This window comes from Corvus cornix, chromosome 10 (genome assembly GCF_000738735.6).
Source record: "Corvus cornix cornix isolate S_Up_H32 chromosome 10, ASM73873v5, whole genome shotgun sequence".
NCBI lineage: Eukaryota > Metazoa > Chordata > Aves > Passeriformes > Corvidae > Corvus > Corvus cornix.
In genome coordinates this window covers 18,317,982-18,335,179 of record NC_046340.1, presented here as the reverse complement: position 1 = coordinate 18,335,179, position 17,198 = coordinate 18,317,982, and the positions used below count along the sequence as shown (strand labels likewise).

Below are 17,198 nucleotides of genomic sequence, written 5' to 3'. Positions count from 1 at the left end.
CCTTCAGGGAGCAGAGCTCCCTCCTTACCCTACCCCATGACAGACCCACCCCCCCCGTTTCCCTGACTGATGTGTTTGCTCCCTGGCCTGTGCCCAGCAGTGCAGCTCAGCTCCCTCCCCTGCTCCCCAGCATCGCCTCTCCCCATGCCACTTGCTGGTATGGCTGCAGCCACAGCTGAGCCATGCCCATCTTGGCCTGCCACACCAGGCAGGGACCAAGCTTCTTTTAAACATTAAGATGAGGAGCCCATTTCATCCCCTCCAGGCACCCTGACCCCTTTCTCTTAGTTGGCAAGCATTTGTGAGTCAGCCCCAGCGGGATGGCTCCCACATCACCTTCCTGTCCTCCATGCCCAGCACAGCCTTTGCTTTTTCAGGGTGAGCAATTGACAGGACTCTCCTGTCCTCCATACTCACAGCTCTCTCCAAGCCCTCTCTCCTTTGTGCCAAATTCTTTAATCATTGCTCTTTGTCCTGTTGTACAGCTCCTATTCTTACACCAAGCTGTTAAAAAGCTGTCACTGTCATAAATTCCTTGTCCCAGAAATTATCTTTGATCTCCTGAACGTGGGCTACAATAGGCACCGAGGTGCTTGATATTATTAATACCTTCTATATATGTGTCAATGAGCTTAAGAACTTAATGGAGCCTTTTCCCTCAGCCCTTCACGCCGCGTGTTTGGGCTGCTTGACAGAGCAGTCAAGCTATCAGTGCTTGACTCAGGCTGACATGAGGACATGTGGCCTCTCTCTGTTCCAGAGCGCTGCATAGAAAGGCCTAATTTCCACACCCAGAATTCAAATGGGTTGGGCTGCTGACAGTGCCCTGGCAGAGATGTGGGGGAGCTCAGCTGGGGCAGACTCTGTGTGCCATCAGTTTATCCCAATCTTCAGTAGCACTTGCTTGAGAGGGCCTACAGAAAGGCTTTTTTTCTGCTCTTTATCCCTGTTCTCCAGAGCTTCATGGAGGTCATGTCATGATTTGAGATGTGCAAGGCATGAGCACAGCATCTCCTACCTCTCACCTCCCTTTCAGTTGGACAGAGAGCTGGAGATGGGTCCAGCCACGTGCCTGCAGCCTCCAGCAGGCGAGGCTGTGGTGGGGAACCGTGGAGGGTTCCCCTCCATGGCCTCACAGCCCCAGCCCATGTCCAGGGTGACGTTCTATGGCTCCTGCCACTGCTGTCCCAAGTGAATGGCTGGTGGTTGAAGAATTTTTGGATCATTCTGCTCCAAATCAATAAGCTGACCAGAGCAGGGAGCAGTACAAGACAGTACAGAAAGCATTATGATAATACTTGATAAGGATCCTCAGTTCCACTGAGGAGCAGCCATACAATGCAGAATTTGGATTCCCTCCAGCTGATAATGAGAAGCCACTGGACTGACTCAGCCTGCTGTGAGGAGGCATCAGCACACATCCAGATGGCCGTGGGGAAGGGGGAGCAGGAATATCCTGCCTTGCCTCTTCGTCCCACTCCCCCCACACACCCTGAAATGTCACCACCTCCAAGAGAGAACGTGATCTGGGAGCACGTTTCTCCCTGACTGCATCTTCAGGAGCCCGGTGGAACAGCCATCCTCAGGAACAAGGGTTCCTCAGGAACAGGTCCTGCTGCCAGCAGTGCTGAGGAGGGCAGGGGACGTCTGTGTCCATGTGTTGTGCAAGGCATGCACGAGACATCAGGGTGGCCTTCCCCTCCCTGTCCTAAGCAGCCAGGAGTTTATGGTACCTTCTCCAGGGACTGGTTAGGACTGGGCAGGATCAAGGAACTGGTTGCTGGTCGAGCTCAGGGTATGTGCGAGGTACCCTCCTCTCCGGATGCGCAGGGGCAGAGCCGGCACAGACCCTCCCCCTGTCCCTGCTGCCAAAGGGAGGAGGCTGGAGGGGCAGACAGCCGATCTGGCGTTCCCAGAGCCAGTGCTGGCAGTACTTCAAGGTGTGGTACATCTTATCTCTGCCTGGCATTTGCATGGATTTTCTCAGCTCAGCTTGTTACGAGGAAAGTGTGAAAATCTGAAAGAAAAGGAATGATAATAATAATGGGAGTAATTAAAATCCACCTCCCTCCTGCCAGCTCGGCCCTTCCTAGACCAATTGTGGGATTCCTGGACACGTGCGCTGCATCCAAAGGAGACGAGAATGTCCCAAGTCTCTCCCTTGAGGGGCAGCTCCGTTCCCCACTGCCCAGGTCCCTTATGCAGTGTGCAGGTGCTGCCTCTCCAGGAGGGAGCTGAGAGCAGGGATAAACTCCTGCCTCCTGCCAACAGAAGGGAACCATCTGCCACAGCCCGTTATCATCTGAGGATGGCAGTGGCAAAGAGCTGGAGCATCTGTCTGAGGGATGAGCCCCCACAGATGGACACCCAAATGTTCTTGCCATTCCCTGCAGGTTTTAAAGAGGAACATGTTCAACGCTGTGAGCCGAGCTGCTCTGCAGCATCCCGGGGCTGCATGGAGGTCAGCACAGGATAGTGGCACCTGGAGGACTGGGCACTTTGGGTCACTCCATGCTGCAAAAAGGAGGTTGACTCAGTTGAGCAGGGTTGACCCACAACAGCTGGAGTTGGTCTCTACAGCACGGGGGAGTCCAGTAAAGGTGATGGGAGAGGGAAAAAAGGCATGTTTGCTGCAAAGCTGTCAGCTGCACATAGCTACAGGCTGTTAGCAGGGACAGGAGGGGATGGTACTTCCAGTGAGGTTTGGCTGTGTGCTTCTGACTGTCCCCTGCACACTGTCACCCATGCTGCAGCACCTCAGGGACATGAGCAGTAAGCTCACCAGTCATGACAGATCAGTAACTGCAGAAACATGGGAGCCTTTGGGGCTTCCGAGCGGGGGCCAGTGCAGTTCCTCTGGCAGAGATCAGCAGGGTTCATTGCTGCCAGGATCTGCCTTTGTCCAAAGTGTCCTTGAGACTGTTGGGGTGAGGAAGTGTTGCCCATGAGGTGGGGTGAGAGTTAAAAGAGGGAAAAATCCAAATGGCAGTGCTGCTCCTTGGGCAGGTTGGTTGTACTGGCTCCTCTTACACCCTGGCACTGTGGGCAAGGGCCTTCGTGCTCTAGCTGAGAGAGCAGCTTTTAGGTGATGTTTTTTTCTCTCTGCACTCTCCATCATTCCCATCACCTCTCCCTACTGCTGTCCAAAATGCACAGTGTAGCTGTCAGAGCAACCCAGGGCTGTGCCCCGCTGCCATGCCTGGGGCATCCGTGCTGCCCTCACCTCTCCTGACACCCCTGGTCCCTCCACCCAGGTCCAAAATCATGGAGCCACAGAATGGTTTGCATTGGAAGAGATCTCAAAGATCCTTTAGTTCCAAACTCCTGCCGTGAGCAGGGACACCTTCCACTTAGACCAGGTTGCTCAGGGCCTCATCTAAGCTGGCCTTGGACACTTGCAGGGAAGGGAATCACACACTGAGGGTACACAAAAGGCAGGGTGTGTACGGATGCCCAAAAGCTCATGCCTGCCCCTGCACGCCCACTCCCCCGTCCTCTGCCACTCGCCTCTCTCCCAGGGTGGGGATGGCCGTCGGAGCCGAGGTGGGAAAGACGGTCTTGGAAGGCCCCCTGCTTCCAGGCAGTGCATAGCATCACTCTCACACGCCGCCAGTGCTGCGTGCATGGCGTACTTGCCGTGTCTTTGTGGAAGGGCTGAGGTGAAATTTCCCCCCTCACACACCCACAATGCCAGGAATTATTCCCGAGTGTTACTATTGAATACTCGGTGCCCTGCACTTTAGAGGGGCTTTAACGGGGGTGCGGGAGCATTCGAAACGGCATTCAGAGCTTTTAGCCTGTCTTTTGTCCTCTGTTTGTTTTTTTGTGGCCGCATTCAGATTGCCGGCTTTGTCTGTGTTTGTGAAGTGCTATTAGCATCGATGGCATTGCTGCCATAGCCGTAACAATAAGAGGCATCGATCCGCACTGAGTAAAGGTCTGAGGACCACTGAGAGGGGCCAGGCTGAGTTTCCTTGATGGCAGGAGGAGAGCTCGTGCAGGCACATATGTGTTGTCACCCCACTGTGTTTCTTGCCACGAGGATCCTGTGCCCAGGCCCACGCAGGGATACACACCTGACGGGTACCCGCTCTCCCAGCCGAGCCGGGGTGTGTGCCTGTGGGAGCCGAGGAGTGGGCAGGAGTGGGAGCAGAGAGCTGGAGTGATTCAGCCCTCAGCTGGCGAGTTCACCATGCCCACCCTTTGTTTATTCCCGCTCTTCTCAGAAGCTCGACTGTGCCAAGCAGGAGGATAACGGGGCTCCGGGGAGGCAGCAGCCTCTGCTTGAGTGCCAGGAGTTGCTCGAGCTGCCCGGGACTTGCTCGTAGCAGGGGACTGCAGGGACATGAGCTTGGGATGGCCTCTCCTGTGCTCCATGGCAGGCTGGGGGGAGGCCATCGCACAGGAAAGGCTTGGGGCCAGCTCAAAAGCTCCCATTTGCCGAAAGAGCCGTTCAAGGGAAGGCTCATGGGACCCAATGAAGGGACTTGTGGCCCCAGTCCGGGCTTCTGCAAAGGGCCCTGGTGCCCCTTGCCCTGGGTCTGCTTTAGCTGGCAGCGAGGGACCGCTGGGTGAAGGCAGGACAGAGCAGGAAGAAGCACCCCAGGAGAGCCCAGCCGAGAGGAAGCAGCAAGGGAAGGTCCACATTACAAGCAAAGTTTGTGTCCATTACTGCTGGAGAAATCGGCCTCAGCTGCGAGAGCCAGTGCTGGGCAAATCTAATGCTGCTCGATGAAGAGTGTCCATTACGGAAGGGGTGAAGTGATGGGCAGTGCTCGGGAAGTCGTGCACTTAGTCCTGAATGAAAGGCCACCAGCTCAGCATGCGCCGGAGCCTCCGAGGGGGCCTTGGGGATCACTAGGTCCCCAACCTGTCCTCAGAGGCATCGCCTCACCACTTGTAGCCCTTTCCCTCTTATGTGCCGGTGCCGGCGTCGGGGGGACGGTGTAAAGAGGAACAAAACGCTGTGCTGAGGTAGCTGCTGTAGGACGAACGCTCCGGAATCCCCAGGGTAGCCCGGCATCGTCCCTCGGCAGACGCGGACAGGGCTGGGCACCGACGCGACGGTGACGGGCAGAGCTGGTCCGTCCTCTGCGGGCAGCGAGGCTGCTCCGGCGGCGGCGGCGGGGCGGGGGCTGCGGGGGCCCCCATCCACCGAAAGGCCCCGGTTCGCGGGGGAGCCATCCCCGTTCCCCCCGCTCGCAGCCCCGGGGACCCGCACCCCCCGCGCGGAGCGGGGGCGGCGGCGGGAGGAGGGACCGGCCGCCGCTGCCGTGCCCGCCGCTCCGCGCACCGCCCCGCGCCCGCCGCCGGCTCCTCCCGGAGGGGAGGCGGGGGCCGGCGGCGCCCAGCCCGGCCCCGCCGCGGCAGACCCGGCCGGCGGAGCGGGCGTGCGGAGCCCGGGCTGAGCCAGCCGCCCGCCCGCCCGCGGGGGCGATGCCGCCGCCCCGAAGCGCCGCCGGCCGCCCGGGCGCGGAGGGCAGGGAGCCGCCGGCCGTGCGGCCCTAGGGCGGCCCCGGCGGGCCCCGTGCCCGGCCCGGCCCGGCCCTCCCTCCCCCGGGCACGGGACTGGGGGCGGCCCGGCCCCGGGAGCGCCGCCGCCGCTCGTGCTGTCGCTGCGGAGAGGGGGAGCTGCGCTACTGCAGGTGGAGGTTTGGCGGGGGGGCCGGGGGAGATGCCATTTCTGACCGAAGGAGATCGCCGGCGAGGATGAGATGCGGGTAAGCGGGACGGGGGACAGGAGCGGGGCACCGGGGCTGGCGGGACCGGCGGGGGGGGAGCGGGAGGGGGCTCCGTGGCCCCGGGACGGCGCCGCGGCGATGCCCTGGAGCCGGACCCGCGCCGGTGCGGAGGGCGCGGAGCTGGGAACTTGGTGCTTGCCCCGGGGGTGCGGGGGAGCCGTGTGCTCCCGGAGCTACCGCCCTCCAGCCCCGCCGGTGCGGATGCTGCCGCCCTCCAGCCCCGCCGGTGCGGATGCTGCCGCCTCCCCGCCCCGCTCTGCCCGGGCGCTCTCCTCTGCCCATCTCCTCCCCGCACCCCCGCACCCCCGCACCGTTCCTGCAGCCTCGGCGCAGCCCCTGCGGGAGCTACGAGCCAGGCGGGGCCAGGGTGCGGGGCCGGGGTCCCAGCGAGGGGGCTGGGGCTTGGCGGGGCTGAGGCTGTATCCTGACGGGGAGTATCCTCCTCCTCTCCCGGTAATTCCCGGGTGAATTGGCCGGCCGGAGCAGATGCCTTGTTCAGGTAGGGTACGGATAGTCTGGATAGCGCTACCCTCCGGGACTGGCAGGGGAGCAGGGATCAGCCTCAAGCTGGCTGTGCCCAGCTCCTGCCTATCAAGGGTTAACTTAAGAGGAGGAATTGTCCCTCTGCCCATCCCCAAGGCAGTGGTACTAAGGGTTAAAGATGGGCAGGGAGAGCTCTCCAGCCCTGAGCGATCAGATTGGAAGCAGGAGTCATGGGGAAGGGGCACTTTTCAGGGCAGGGGTTCACCTCTCTGTCACCAGCCCCCCCAGCCTGGAGGTAGGTGAGTTGGGGATGTGGGGAGTTAATGCCGAGTGGGATGATTCCTCAGGCTCCGGGAGGGCTCTGGGGGCACTGACGGGTCCCCCTTCCTGGGCTCAGCCCCGGAGCCAGGAGCCAACCCAGAGAACTGGAGATGCTGGGCAGGGTCAGGCTGCCGGTGCGGGCTCTGCCCTCGTTTTGTGTCTGGCAGAAAAAAGAAGTGGTTAATGTTAAAGGAGCTCCACGGGGCAATGGGGATTTTGAGGATGCCCAGGAGCCTGCTTGGCAGAAGGGCTCTGGGAGCCTTCCCGGGTGGTGCCGGTGCTTGTTGCTCTCCTTTGCTGTGTGCAGGTTATTGGATTTTTCATCTTGTGCCTTGGATGTATAAATAGCCCAAGTGAAGGGTAGAGGCACGACTCGATCCAGGTGCTGGAGATGCCACCTCCGAGAAGGAATGGGAGTGTTGGTGCCGCGAAAGTGATTTGCACGAGGAGGGAGGGACAGCGGGTGAGCGTGGGCACTGGTGGGATCGGGTCTGCTCGGGCTGGTTGGCATTGCCGAGGCTCTGCTGCCTCTCCCTGCCTGTCCCTGCCCCAGCTGCCGCCCCAGCAGTCGCCATCCGCGATCCTTCCGAGCAAACGCCCTTTCCAGCAAGCGACTGTCGCCGCTGGCCGGCAGCAGGGGATCGGTGTGACAGCCCTGCTGCTCTCCGGGCTCTCGACTCGCGGGGGGAAGTTCAGGCATTCCCAGGAAGAGTCCCACTCTAGGGATCTCCTTCTGTCCCCATCTCCCCTTCCTCTGCACCACCTCCCAGGGCCCGGCTGTGGCTCTGCAATGATATCCCTTCCACAGCCCCATCCGAGCCCTCCTGCCAGCCTTAACCCTCTCCTCACTGCTCTGCACCTCGCAGCAGCCCTGACCTGACCTTCACGCATGCTGGAGATGGCTGTGGAGCAGCAGTGTGGCTGTGCCTCCGGCCATCTCCTCCGGCATAGGGGCTGCATGGACTGTACAGGGCTGCCCAGCCCATCCCCACCCAAAGGCAGCTATTCTAGCCTATTCCCACCCCACAGCAGCTATCCCAGCCCATCCCTACCTCAGAGCAGCTGGCCCAGCCCATCCCCACCCCAAAGGCAGCTATCCTAGCCTATTCCCACCCCACAGCAGCTGTCCCAGCCCATCCCCACCCCATGACGGCTATCCTAGTCCATTCCTACCTTACAGCTGCTATCTCAGCCCGTCCCCACCCCACAGCACCTATTCCAGCCCTTCCCCACCCCAACACCAGCTATCCCAGCCAGCATTGCTGCCCAAACCTTTCTTCCTCCTGCTTCTTCCCTGCCTATTCCCCTGGTTCCAAGAGCACGCTTTGTCCCTCTCCTGGACCTCTTCCAAAGGCAGATGACCAGAACAGCTGTGCCTGTGCCAGGAGCAGAGGGGCAGCTCCCTCTCCCAGTGCCAAAGCCCCACTCAGCCCTCTGCCCATCCAGCAGAGTGGGCTGGGGCACGGTAGGAGAAGGTGTCTGGGTTGGCTGTGCCTTCTCACCTGCTGCTCCTTGCTCCTTCCTGGATCCCATTGGCTTGGCTGCTGAATGCCATGGAGGAGAGGGGGCCTCTGGAGCTCTCAGATGATGAGCAAGGCCAAGAGAGAAATGTGCCCCTGGGCTAAAGCCTCCATGTCTTCCCATAGAGAGGTTTCCCCGTAGCACCTGCCCACACCAGTGCTCAGGCAGCCCCAGCTCTCACTGGGTCTCATGGGATGGGCAGGTGACTGGAGGAGACAGTGGAGCTGATTTTACAGCTCCTGGGCAAGCGTCAGGTTTTCCAGGCCTTCTTATGGACGGATTAATTACTAAACAAATGGCTATACTACTGTAACACCATACTGTGCCGCAGTTACTCTACACCTGTAATGTAATTACTGTGTGATACCTCTAATTACCACTGTTTCCTGGAAGGTTAACAGCATCACTGAAGGACTTCTGGTTCCTTTAGTGTCCCGCTTCACATAGCCATGGTAGCACTGCTGGTGCTGCTCCATGTAAGTGACAAGTATAAAATCCTCCAACTTGAGGTTTTAATTCGGGGGTTGATAAATCACTTTATAGTAACACCACAATTATAGTGTAATTACAGTTGTTGAGTTATAAAACACAACACAACCTGTTGGGGCTTGATGAGGTATGCTGGATGACCACTGGGTGCTGCTATTTGGTGGGACCCTGTCCCTTGGAGGCCGAGTTGGCCATGGGCACATCTCTCTGAACATCCAGGTGGAAAACACAACTCACAGCTTGGCTAGGGTGGGTTTTTGGTCTCTCCAACACACCCAATGCACTGAGTCAGCAGCTCTCCTCTGTTCTTTGCTGAACCTCGAGCAGGGTTCATCCTACCATGAATAGAAATGGCTTTTGGTGGGAAAAGAGCCAGAAGAGCTTGTCAGGTAGCAGGAAAGGCTGGGATGAGAGACAAAAGGGCTCCAAATGCTCAACTCAAATCAAATAACCCAGGAAAAACAAAGGGAGAAAGAAATGGAAGGCCATGACCTCAGTATTCTTCTTAAGTCAATTTTTTCCACTTTCTTTCCATCCAGGGGAGTAAAAATGGGAGCTTTTGGCAGGGAATGGCAGCAGGGAGAGAGATCTCTGTGCCTCTGCTGTGTGTCCCAATACCCTGTGACCCTGCTTGGGGATGTGCCTTACTTACAGCCAGTGTTGGTGGCTGTTGGGACCTGTATCCTGTTGGGCAGTGTCAGGACACGTGTGATACAGAGGGGGGAGAGGGGTGTCTGGGGATGGGGCTTACTTGGGGACAGGGATAAACACCAGCCAGAGCCCCCCCTTCCCAGTGCTTCCCCAGCCCCCAGGCACTGTCAGCACCTTGGTGCGGCCTCTGTCCCCTTGTCACCAGGAGAAAGCTGGGTTGCACAGAGGTGGCTGTGTCTGAGCAGTGTTAATTGTCACCTTGACCTGGGCAATTGAATAAATGCTGATAAATGTCACCAAGAGCCTCATCTCCTCTTCAGCCCGGGCAGGGAGTGTGTGGCTCTCTCCATCCCTGAGGGCAGGAGGTCACACCCATCTGGCCCTGGAAGGGGGGACAGCAGGGGGAGCGCCCCTTGAGCAGAGACCCCAACCACTGTGCTGGGCTGAATCCTGGGTGATTCCCACCTTTCAGGAGCAGCAATCAGGAGTGGCCAACAGGACCCCTCTGGGCTTGCATGAGATGCGTAGAGCGTATTGGTGCAGCATCGCCGTGCTGGGGAAGCCTTGCCATGAGCCCCACCAGTGGCTCACTCCCCCCTCTGGCCTCACCAACATCTTGGCTACCATCCCTTGCCCCCCTCCCAGGCCCATACCCCATCCAAACAGCATCTCCTACCTGAGTAAGGATCAGGCAGGGCAGCAGGTCCGTGTCCCTGTTACAGGGGCTGGGGAGCTTGGCTTTGTTTTGCTCATTCTCATGGTTAAGCACAGAAATGGTTCTGTTTAACCATCCTGCATGTTTTTTTCCATCATTTTATTCACATGTCTCTGCAAACCGGTCAGTGCCTTGGTATCCTGCAACAGATGTGTGTACAATGAGCATTCCTCTCCTGCGCTCCAGAGCAGTGTCCTGGCAGAGGCCAAAGGCTTTGCCCATTGAAGCACTCATGTCCTTTGTCTCAGGGCTGGGGTCATTGTCCTGAGCTGGGGACAATCCTTGGGTGAGCTGGAGGGTCTGCACAGGGAGCAGGGACAGAATGAGGAGGTTCAGGACTGGGCTGTGCCTTCCAGGACATGATTCCTGTGGTCCCACACTGTCCAAGGGATGCTCAAATGGCAGAATACCTGTGGTTGCCATCAGACTGGGCTGACCTCTGCTCTGGGGGACAGGCTGGCCATGACTCCTTGGGGGATGTGCCCCTGAGTACCCAGCCCTGCCCTTGGGGCTGTAGGGTTCCTGATGCAGCCCCTGCCACCCCCCACAGCCCTCACTTCCCTGGCAGCCCTTCCCCTCCCCACCCTATATTGCTCTTAGTTATATCAGTAGGACCCACAATTTTTTTTTTTTTTTTGTCATTTCTATTCTGTTTCTTCATCAGAATGCAAAACATTAAATATCGCTCTGGTAATTATGGTTAATTTCATAACCTGCACCTTAATTGGATTGGTCTCTGATGGGGAATTCTCGTAGGAGGGAGAAGCAGAAATATTTTGACGTGATCTATTCTTTCAGCTCTTTGTTTGGATTTGAGATGTCGAGTGTGAAATGGGAAACAACTGATTTAGACCTCAGAGGCAACCTGGGGGTGGTGAGCAAAGCCTGAGCATTCCAAAGGCATTTCACACCCTCCAGCATCCAAACCTCTCCCTCCCATACCCAAACCCAGCCTTTCTCCACCCCTCCTTTGGATTGGGAATAGTCACAGAGAGCCAGATCCATCTGGTCTACCCAAAATGTGAGCCTGAGGAGCCGGGGAGGCATCACAGTGAGCACTGGCCTGGTGGCTTGCTCTGCTGGCCAGTGGTTTGTGTGCTGTACCCTGGAGCAAGGTACAGCACTCCACAGTCTCCCTGCGGGTCCAAGGACTTTAGGGATGTGAGGGACACCCACAGGGACACCTCTTTTCTGCTGGGAATTGGGCAGACAACAGCCCATGGGTGTCCCCGGGGCTGGAGAGGGACACCAGTCCCCTTGTGCCATGGTGGACCAGGCTATCTCAGTGCTGCTGCCCAGGGGGGGCCCAGGGCGCCCAGAGCTTGTCTGGGGCTGTGCCATGGGGCCATCCCACAGAGCCAGTATCTCCCTGCCACTTTGGGCCTGAGCTATGGTTTGCTCTGGGAAACGCGGAATTGCGCTGCCATTAGGTGCTGCCATGAAACTGATTTGTGCTCAGCCTGTTTATCCTTTTCAATGGGAAACGGCACCGAAGCGGGAGCGAAATGGAAACCCTGGCCGTGCACTTCCGATTGCATTCCGATGCACTGTATTTCCCCGTGATTACTTTTGTTCTCACGTACAGCCCAGAGCGCAAGCTCTGCGTCATTATCCACAGTGCTGGGAGAGGAGGAAGGGACAGAAAGCACTGCTTTCAGCTCAAGCAAGACACAGCAAACCCACCCCATAGCTGCCTTCTGTTGAGGGCAGTGGGGAGCCACTCCATCCCCATGGTGGGTCCCTCTTTTTTTTCCTTGCCCACAGGCTCAGCATGTGCTGAGAAGGCTGAGGAATGGCACGGCTGAGTCTTCCACTGTGCTGACACCCCTTCTCATGGGCATTAAAATGACTGTGCCACGCACAGCCCCATACCTGCCAAGGATTTCTATCAGCCCAAATCCTGTCCAGCCACATCCTGCAGCACCTCCCTTCCTGCAGGATTTGGGCTGGGAAGGGCTGGCAGCCCCTCACCCATTCTGCCCGGCTCCGTGGGTTCAGCTGGATGCAGGACAGGAGGGCTCAGCCGCGGCTCAGCACAGTTTGTTTTTATCTAATCCATTTTATTGTTGAATGAAACAATAACAGCAAATACAGGCCCCGAAGACAAGCCATAAATAATGCAAAAATCAAACAAGTGAGAAAGGGGGAAAGAAAAGAGAATTATACATGTAAAATCAGCCCAGAGAAAGTCAGGCTGGGAAGAGGAATCTTCCCTCTGCATTTGCTATTGCTCATGCTTCCTTTGCCTCCCGTTTTCCTCCATTTCTCTCTCTGGAAATTCCTGCGGCACCAAATTTGTGATTATGTGAACAAAACTTAATAATAACTGGGAGGGGGAGAGAAAGAGAGATCTGGCTTGCAAGAAGGAGTCGGGAAATGAGGCGGAGGGAAGGAACTGGGGCTTCCATCTCTCACAGTGCCTTGAAGCACAGCCATGCTCCTGGCACCCTGCTCTGCCCCATGTCCCTGTGGGATGTGGAGCAAGGACAGCTCTACTGATGCCACCGGCGCTCATGGAAGCCCTGGCAGCACAGTCCCTCAACTCTTGCCACTTCTCCCACCGGTGGGTGATCCCAGAGCCAGCTCTGCCGGGCTGGGTGCACTTGGCTTCTCCCAGAGGTTTCCGAGGCCACTTATTTTAGGCAGCAGTATAAAAATATCAGGGCTGGTCCTAAAAGGGAGTAAATCAGCAGGTTTCCCTGAGGTCAGCATAGCTAATGGCTTTATGTCCTATGTCCTTTGAAGTTCTCTTGCCACTATCCCAAAGGTTTCCAGGGGAAAACGCAATGCTCCGGAGCAGCCCTTGTACTTTTCTTGGTATCCTGCGCTGGTTGTAGGCGTTCAAGGGATGTGGCCTGGGAACAGAAGTGATGCTGTAAGTACAGTCTTAGCTTAAATTAAATGTAAGGAATGTGACTGATCCCTGGATCTGCTGTTCCCCAGCCTTTGGGACTTTGATTTGGGGTTTCCACCTTTGAGCAGTGGCAGGGACGCAGTAGAGATGCAGCGGTTTGGAGTGGTGACAATTAGACAGGGGGTCACATCCCAAAGCCTCAGTGCTGTTCTGTGATGGCACTTGGGACCAGGGTGTTGGGCTGGTTTGGCATTTGCTGTCCTGCTGAGGCAGCCCTGGGTGAAGGAGGGCAGGAAGCACTGGTGGGGTTCCCCCACCTCTGCCTGTAGCCCTGGGTTTCTGCTGTTGGAGCTGCTGGTGCCCCAGCCCTTCTCTGGGCACTGAGCAGGGCTCTGGGGAGCTGTAGAGCCATAGGATGCCTTTTGGTAACTGGAGGGGATTGGGTGTTTCCAGGCAGGGAGCAATGGGAGGGAGCAGCTTGTCTTTCCTGGTGCCCCCAGGTGTGGTTTGTGGGTGGCCAGGAGCAGTGTCTCAGCCTGGCAGAGCTGTGTCCTCACTGCAGGGACATTGGCCATGGCACAGGCTGGAGCCTGGGTTTGGGGGAGCAGGAAGCCCCTGTCACCAGACCAGCCCTCAAAGCCAGCCCATACAGCGATGCCATCTGCTCCTGGCCGGGAGGAGAGACACTCTGGCACTGGGGTGACTTTGTTCCAGCCGCTTTTATGCCATGTCAGGTGCTGTCCTGCCCTGCATGTGGGTCCAGCTCAGGCTCTGTGCAGCTGGGCTTTGGCTGATTCAGCAGCACTGGGGCAGTGTGCTGAGCCACGCAGGGCTGTCCCGGCAGCACTGGAGCCGCTGGGAAGGATGGCTGCCTGCCCGGGCTGTGCCCATCCTCCAGCCCCAGCCCCAGCACTGCTGTCCTCCTCCTTGAGCGGTTCAGGGGAGCTCAAGGAAGGACAGAAGGCATTTGGGCCATGGGCACGTTGCAGGGGATGCCTTCGCAATGTCACTGTGACCCTGGCAGCTCTCCCAGCAGACACACTCCTTGGACTTTCTTTCACCTCTTCAGGACAAATGTTTCCATAGCCCTAAGAAGATCCTGGGGTTTTTCCGTCCCCCTTTCCCAGCTACAGACAGGGAAGAAGAACCATCTAGGGAGACCCTCATGCTACACTGGAACCTCCTGTACCCAGTGCTCACTGACCAGAGTCTAAGCTGAGCTGGGTGCCTTCAGTGAACACTTAAAACGTCCTGGTGACCCAGCCCATATCCACAGAGACAGGAACCCCAAGGAAATTTGCCAAAATAAAGGAAGAAGGAGGAAAATCCCCATTCAACTGGTCCATGTCCTTCCCAGTGCCTACCAGCCTTCAGCTGTCTCTTGCTGACCCAGCCCTAGGAGTCTCCAGCCAACCCTTGGGAGCTGTTCCCTTGGCAAACACAACTCCCCTGCTCTTTGGCTCTCACAAGCAGTAAAAAATGAGTCTTCTCCAGGCTCACCTGACGTGGGAAGCGCTGAACCACCAGTTCAGGCAGTGGCTGTGGCAGCAGTGACCAGTCCATGTCCTGGCCACCTCTGCCCATGAGTAGGGGAGCATGGCTGGCCCTAAGCCCCAGTTCCACTCTGTGCTGCACCTGCACCTTGTGCTGGCTCAGGGCTTTACACCCCCTGACATCCACAGCTGCCTTTGCAATTACTTATTGATCCCTTGTCAGGATGTTTTCTTTGCTGATGGGGTGCTAAGGCATGTGCAGCCAAAGAGAGAAAAGATGCTCGAAACAAAGAAGCAAAGGCATGAGGAGGGAGAGGAGCTCTTGCACAGATGGGATCACAGCAAGAAACAGCCTCAGCAAAAACTGCTCTGAGCTTCAGCATCCTGTAGAGATGATCAGGATCTCCTTCCCATCGCCCTGCTCCAATAACCCGCCTGCTGAGCCTGAAAACCACTCTCCAGGTTGGCTCTGGGCCACCGTTGGTTGTCCCTCCACTGTACATAGCTGTGCTTGCATTGGGTCAGGTAGATCCACAGCCCAGAGGTAAACCAGTAGACAGCTGGGCCAAAGCCTCCCCTTACCAGCATTCCAGCCCCTCAGCCCATGTTAGATGCCCTCCCCTGGGCATCTCCCTGTTTTTTCTGCTCTTCTTGCCATCTTGCTTGGTGCTTCCCTGACTGACTGTGGTGCTGGGGACACCACATTTTGGGTGGCAGAGCCTACTTCCATGAGGAAATGCCTTTGCAGGACACTCCCACGGGCAAGCCATGGCCAAAATCTGGTGCCAGCAGGCTGTGTCAGTGCCGGAAGGGGATTTGCATCTTCAATACTTCTTCATGCTCTTTTACAGCTTCAGAGCAGCTGCCAGAGCAGATCAGGTTGCATCACACCTATTCCAGGCTCCCATCTCGGAGCTGCTGAAAGCAGATACTCCAGGAGGCTGAGCAAGAGGTCCCATCTGGAGAGCTGTGCCTTCCTGTGGGAAGGGGAGCGGTGACCCCAGGCAGCTGGTGGCTGGTAGGGCTGGGGGTGGGCTCTCCTCTGGCTGACCTGCCACGGTTCACTGCCTTGCAGAACTTGTGTGTCCCCACCACCCTGAGGGGTCCTTCTCATCTTCTGCCTGTTTCTCCCCCATTCTTTCACCCTCCTGTGCTGCTCCTGGATGATTTGGGGCCAGGCCAGGACACAGGACAGCCCTCCAACCCTTTGTTAGCAGCCCATCCATTAATGAAGGTCCAGAAGAGTGTGGTGGCAGATCTCCATTGCCCAGACCAGTGCTGTGCCACCCTGTCTATGCCCACCAGCCAGTCCTAGCAGCACTCAGGGATCTCTTATGCTCTTCCTCTTTGGTTTCTTCTTTCCTATGTGAAGCACAGTGATTCCAGAAGGGAAACCACGTCCTCTGCCTGATGCTCCCACCAATTGCTGCCCATCCTTGAGCAGGGGGAAGAAGGGCAGTTACTGCCAATGCCTGCACTCTAGGGACTGGGTGGGATAAGAGGAGGAGGATGGAGCGGATAGGGTGGAGAGGAGGGAGAGACAAGGCAAAAGGGCCCACAAATGCACGCTGGACACAGGGGAAATGATGAGAGAGGAGGAAATGGGCAGAAACATGTTAGGCAAATTAAAGCTGCTCCCTTTGTTTTGCTGCTTTGCAGATAGCTACAGAAACACTTAGTGCAGAGCCTGGGGTCTGGATAAGAAACTCCTCTAGCAGCAGGAAAGGTTGTTAAATATTTATTTGTAAACCTGGAGTCTTTCTTTGTCTCTAAAACGTAGTCAAGTTCAATAAGATTTGATTTAGCTGGAGCAGCTTAGAGGAGACAGGAGCATGGACTCAGGGAGCTGTGTCTCATTGGCTTCATAAGAAGCCATCAGGGCAGAGATGGGGTGAGCCCATACCTGAACTCATACTGCAGCCCAGTGAGGATGCCCAGCACTGCGGAGTCCAACTCACTTCTGTGCGGAGCTGTGAGCACCAGGTTGGCTCCTGCAGGGACAGGGTGGGGACACTGAGCCCCCAGAGCACTGCGGGACCTTTCCCTGCTGGCATGTGGCTCGCTTTGTCCTAAATTGCCTGTTGGTGCTCGATGCTCTCAGAAGCATCTGGTTCAAGGGTGAACGTCTCCCGCCCTGTAATTTATGGCTGCCAGGTGGGCTTAGAGCTGACTCGGGGATTTTTGCCGCCTGCTCGCTCGCTGTCAGTGCAGCAGATTGCTCCCTGCTCGTTGGGGTGGGGAGCAGGAGACAGCAGTAACAGTGGTGGGCATGGCCAGGCAGCTCCCCACCCCTTGGGGCATTGTCAGGAGCACACTCGGGGCAGAGCCTGGGCTCCCTTTTGGGTCATCAGCCAAGTTTGGCTTTCCTGGAGCTGTTCCTCCCACACCAGGGCAGCCTGTGCCTGTCACAACAGAGCAAACCCCATGCACGTCAGCGCTCCACTCTGGCCCTGGGCTGCATTTCCAGGCATGGCCCAGAATGGCATCTTTCCTCCAAGCACTGAGCTCAGGCAGAGACACTGGGCAGGTCCTGCTGTATTTAGCACCAAGGCAGCGCGCTCCGGTGCGTCCATCTGCGCCTCTTGGGCTGCGGCCGGGACCTTCCCGCGGGAAGGGACTGTATTGGAGCCCTCAGCCCTGGGCGGCAGGTGGTGAGGACAGGGGTCAGTGGCTGCCGTGGCTCTGAGCATGAGTTTTGCTTTGGCTTGCACTGGATTTGCTCGTTGCCTAAAGGCAGTGAGTCTGGCAGCTGCTGCTTTTTTTATAGATTCTTTTTTTGTGAGTGAGGAAGGAGAGCCATGCTCATGCCAAGGGCTGCAGCTGTCCTGGACTGGGCTGTGTATCATGGCCACGGCCCGATCCCCTGCTCCTGGCAGCTCCTGCTGGGCCATGGCTGGCACCCTGGAAGGGTGATTGGGCATGTTTCAGGG

The 17,198-nt window shown here is 57.5% G+C and overlaps 1 protein-coding gene across 5 annotated transcripts in view; it reads left to right on the top strand.

The window, feature by feature from the left end:
* LINGO1 (leucine rich repeat and Ig domain containing 1) overlaps positions 1-17,198 on the top strand; it is a 153,782-nt gene that overhangs the window by 131,571 nt on the left and 5,013 nt on the right. The window contains exon 1 of one of the 5 annotated variants that reach the window (XM_039557692.1): positions 5,556-5,720. The exons of 3 other annotated variants lie outside the window; for them this stretch is intronic. In XM_039557692.1, the coding sequence (XP_039413626.1) occupies positions 5,715-5,720 (6 nt within the window). In that variant the 5' untranslated portion in view covers positions 5,556-5,714. Of the gene's footprint in view, positions 1-5,555; positions 5,721-6,217; positions 6,241-17,198 lie in introns of those variants that run through there. One more of the 5 variants, XM_039557695.1, reaches the window with a different exon arrangement.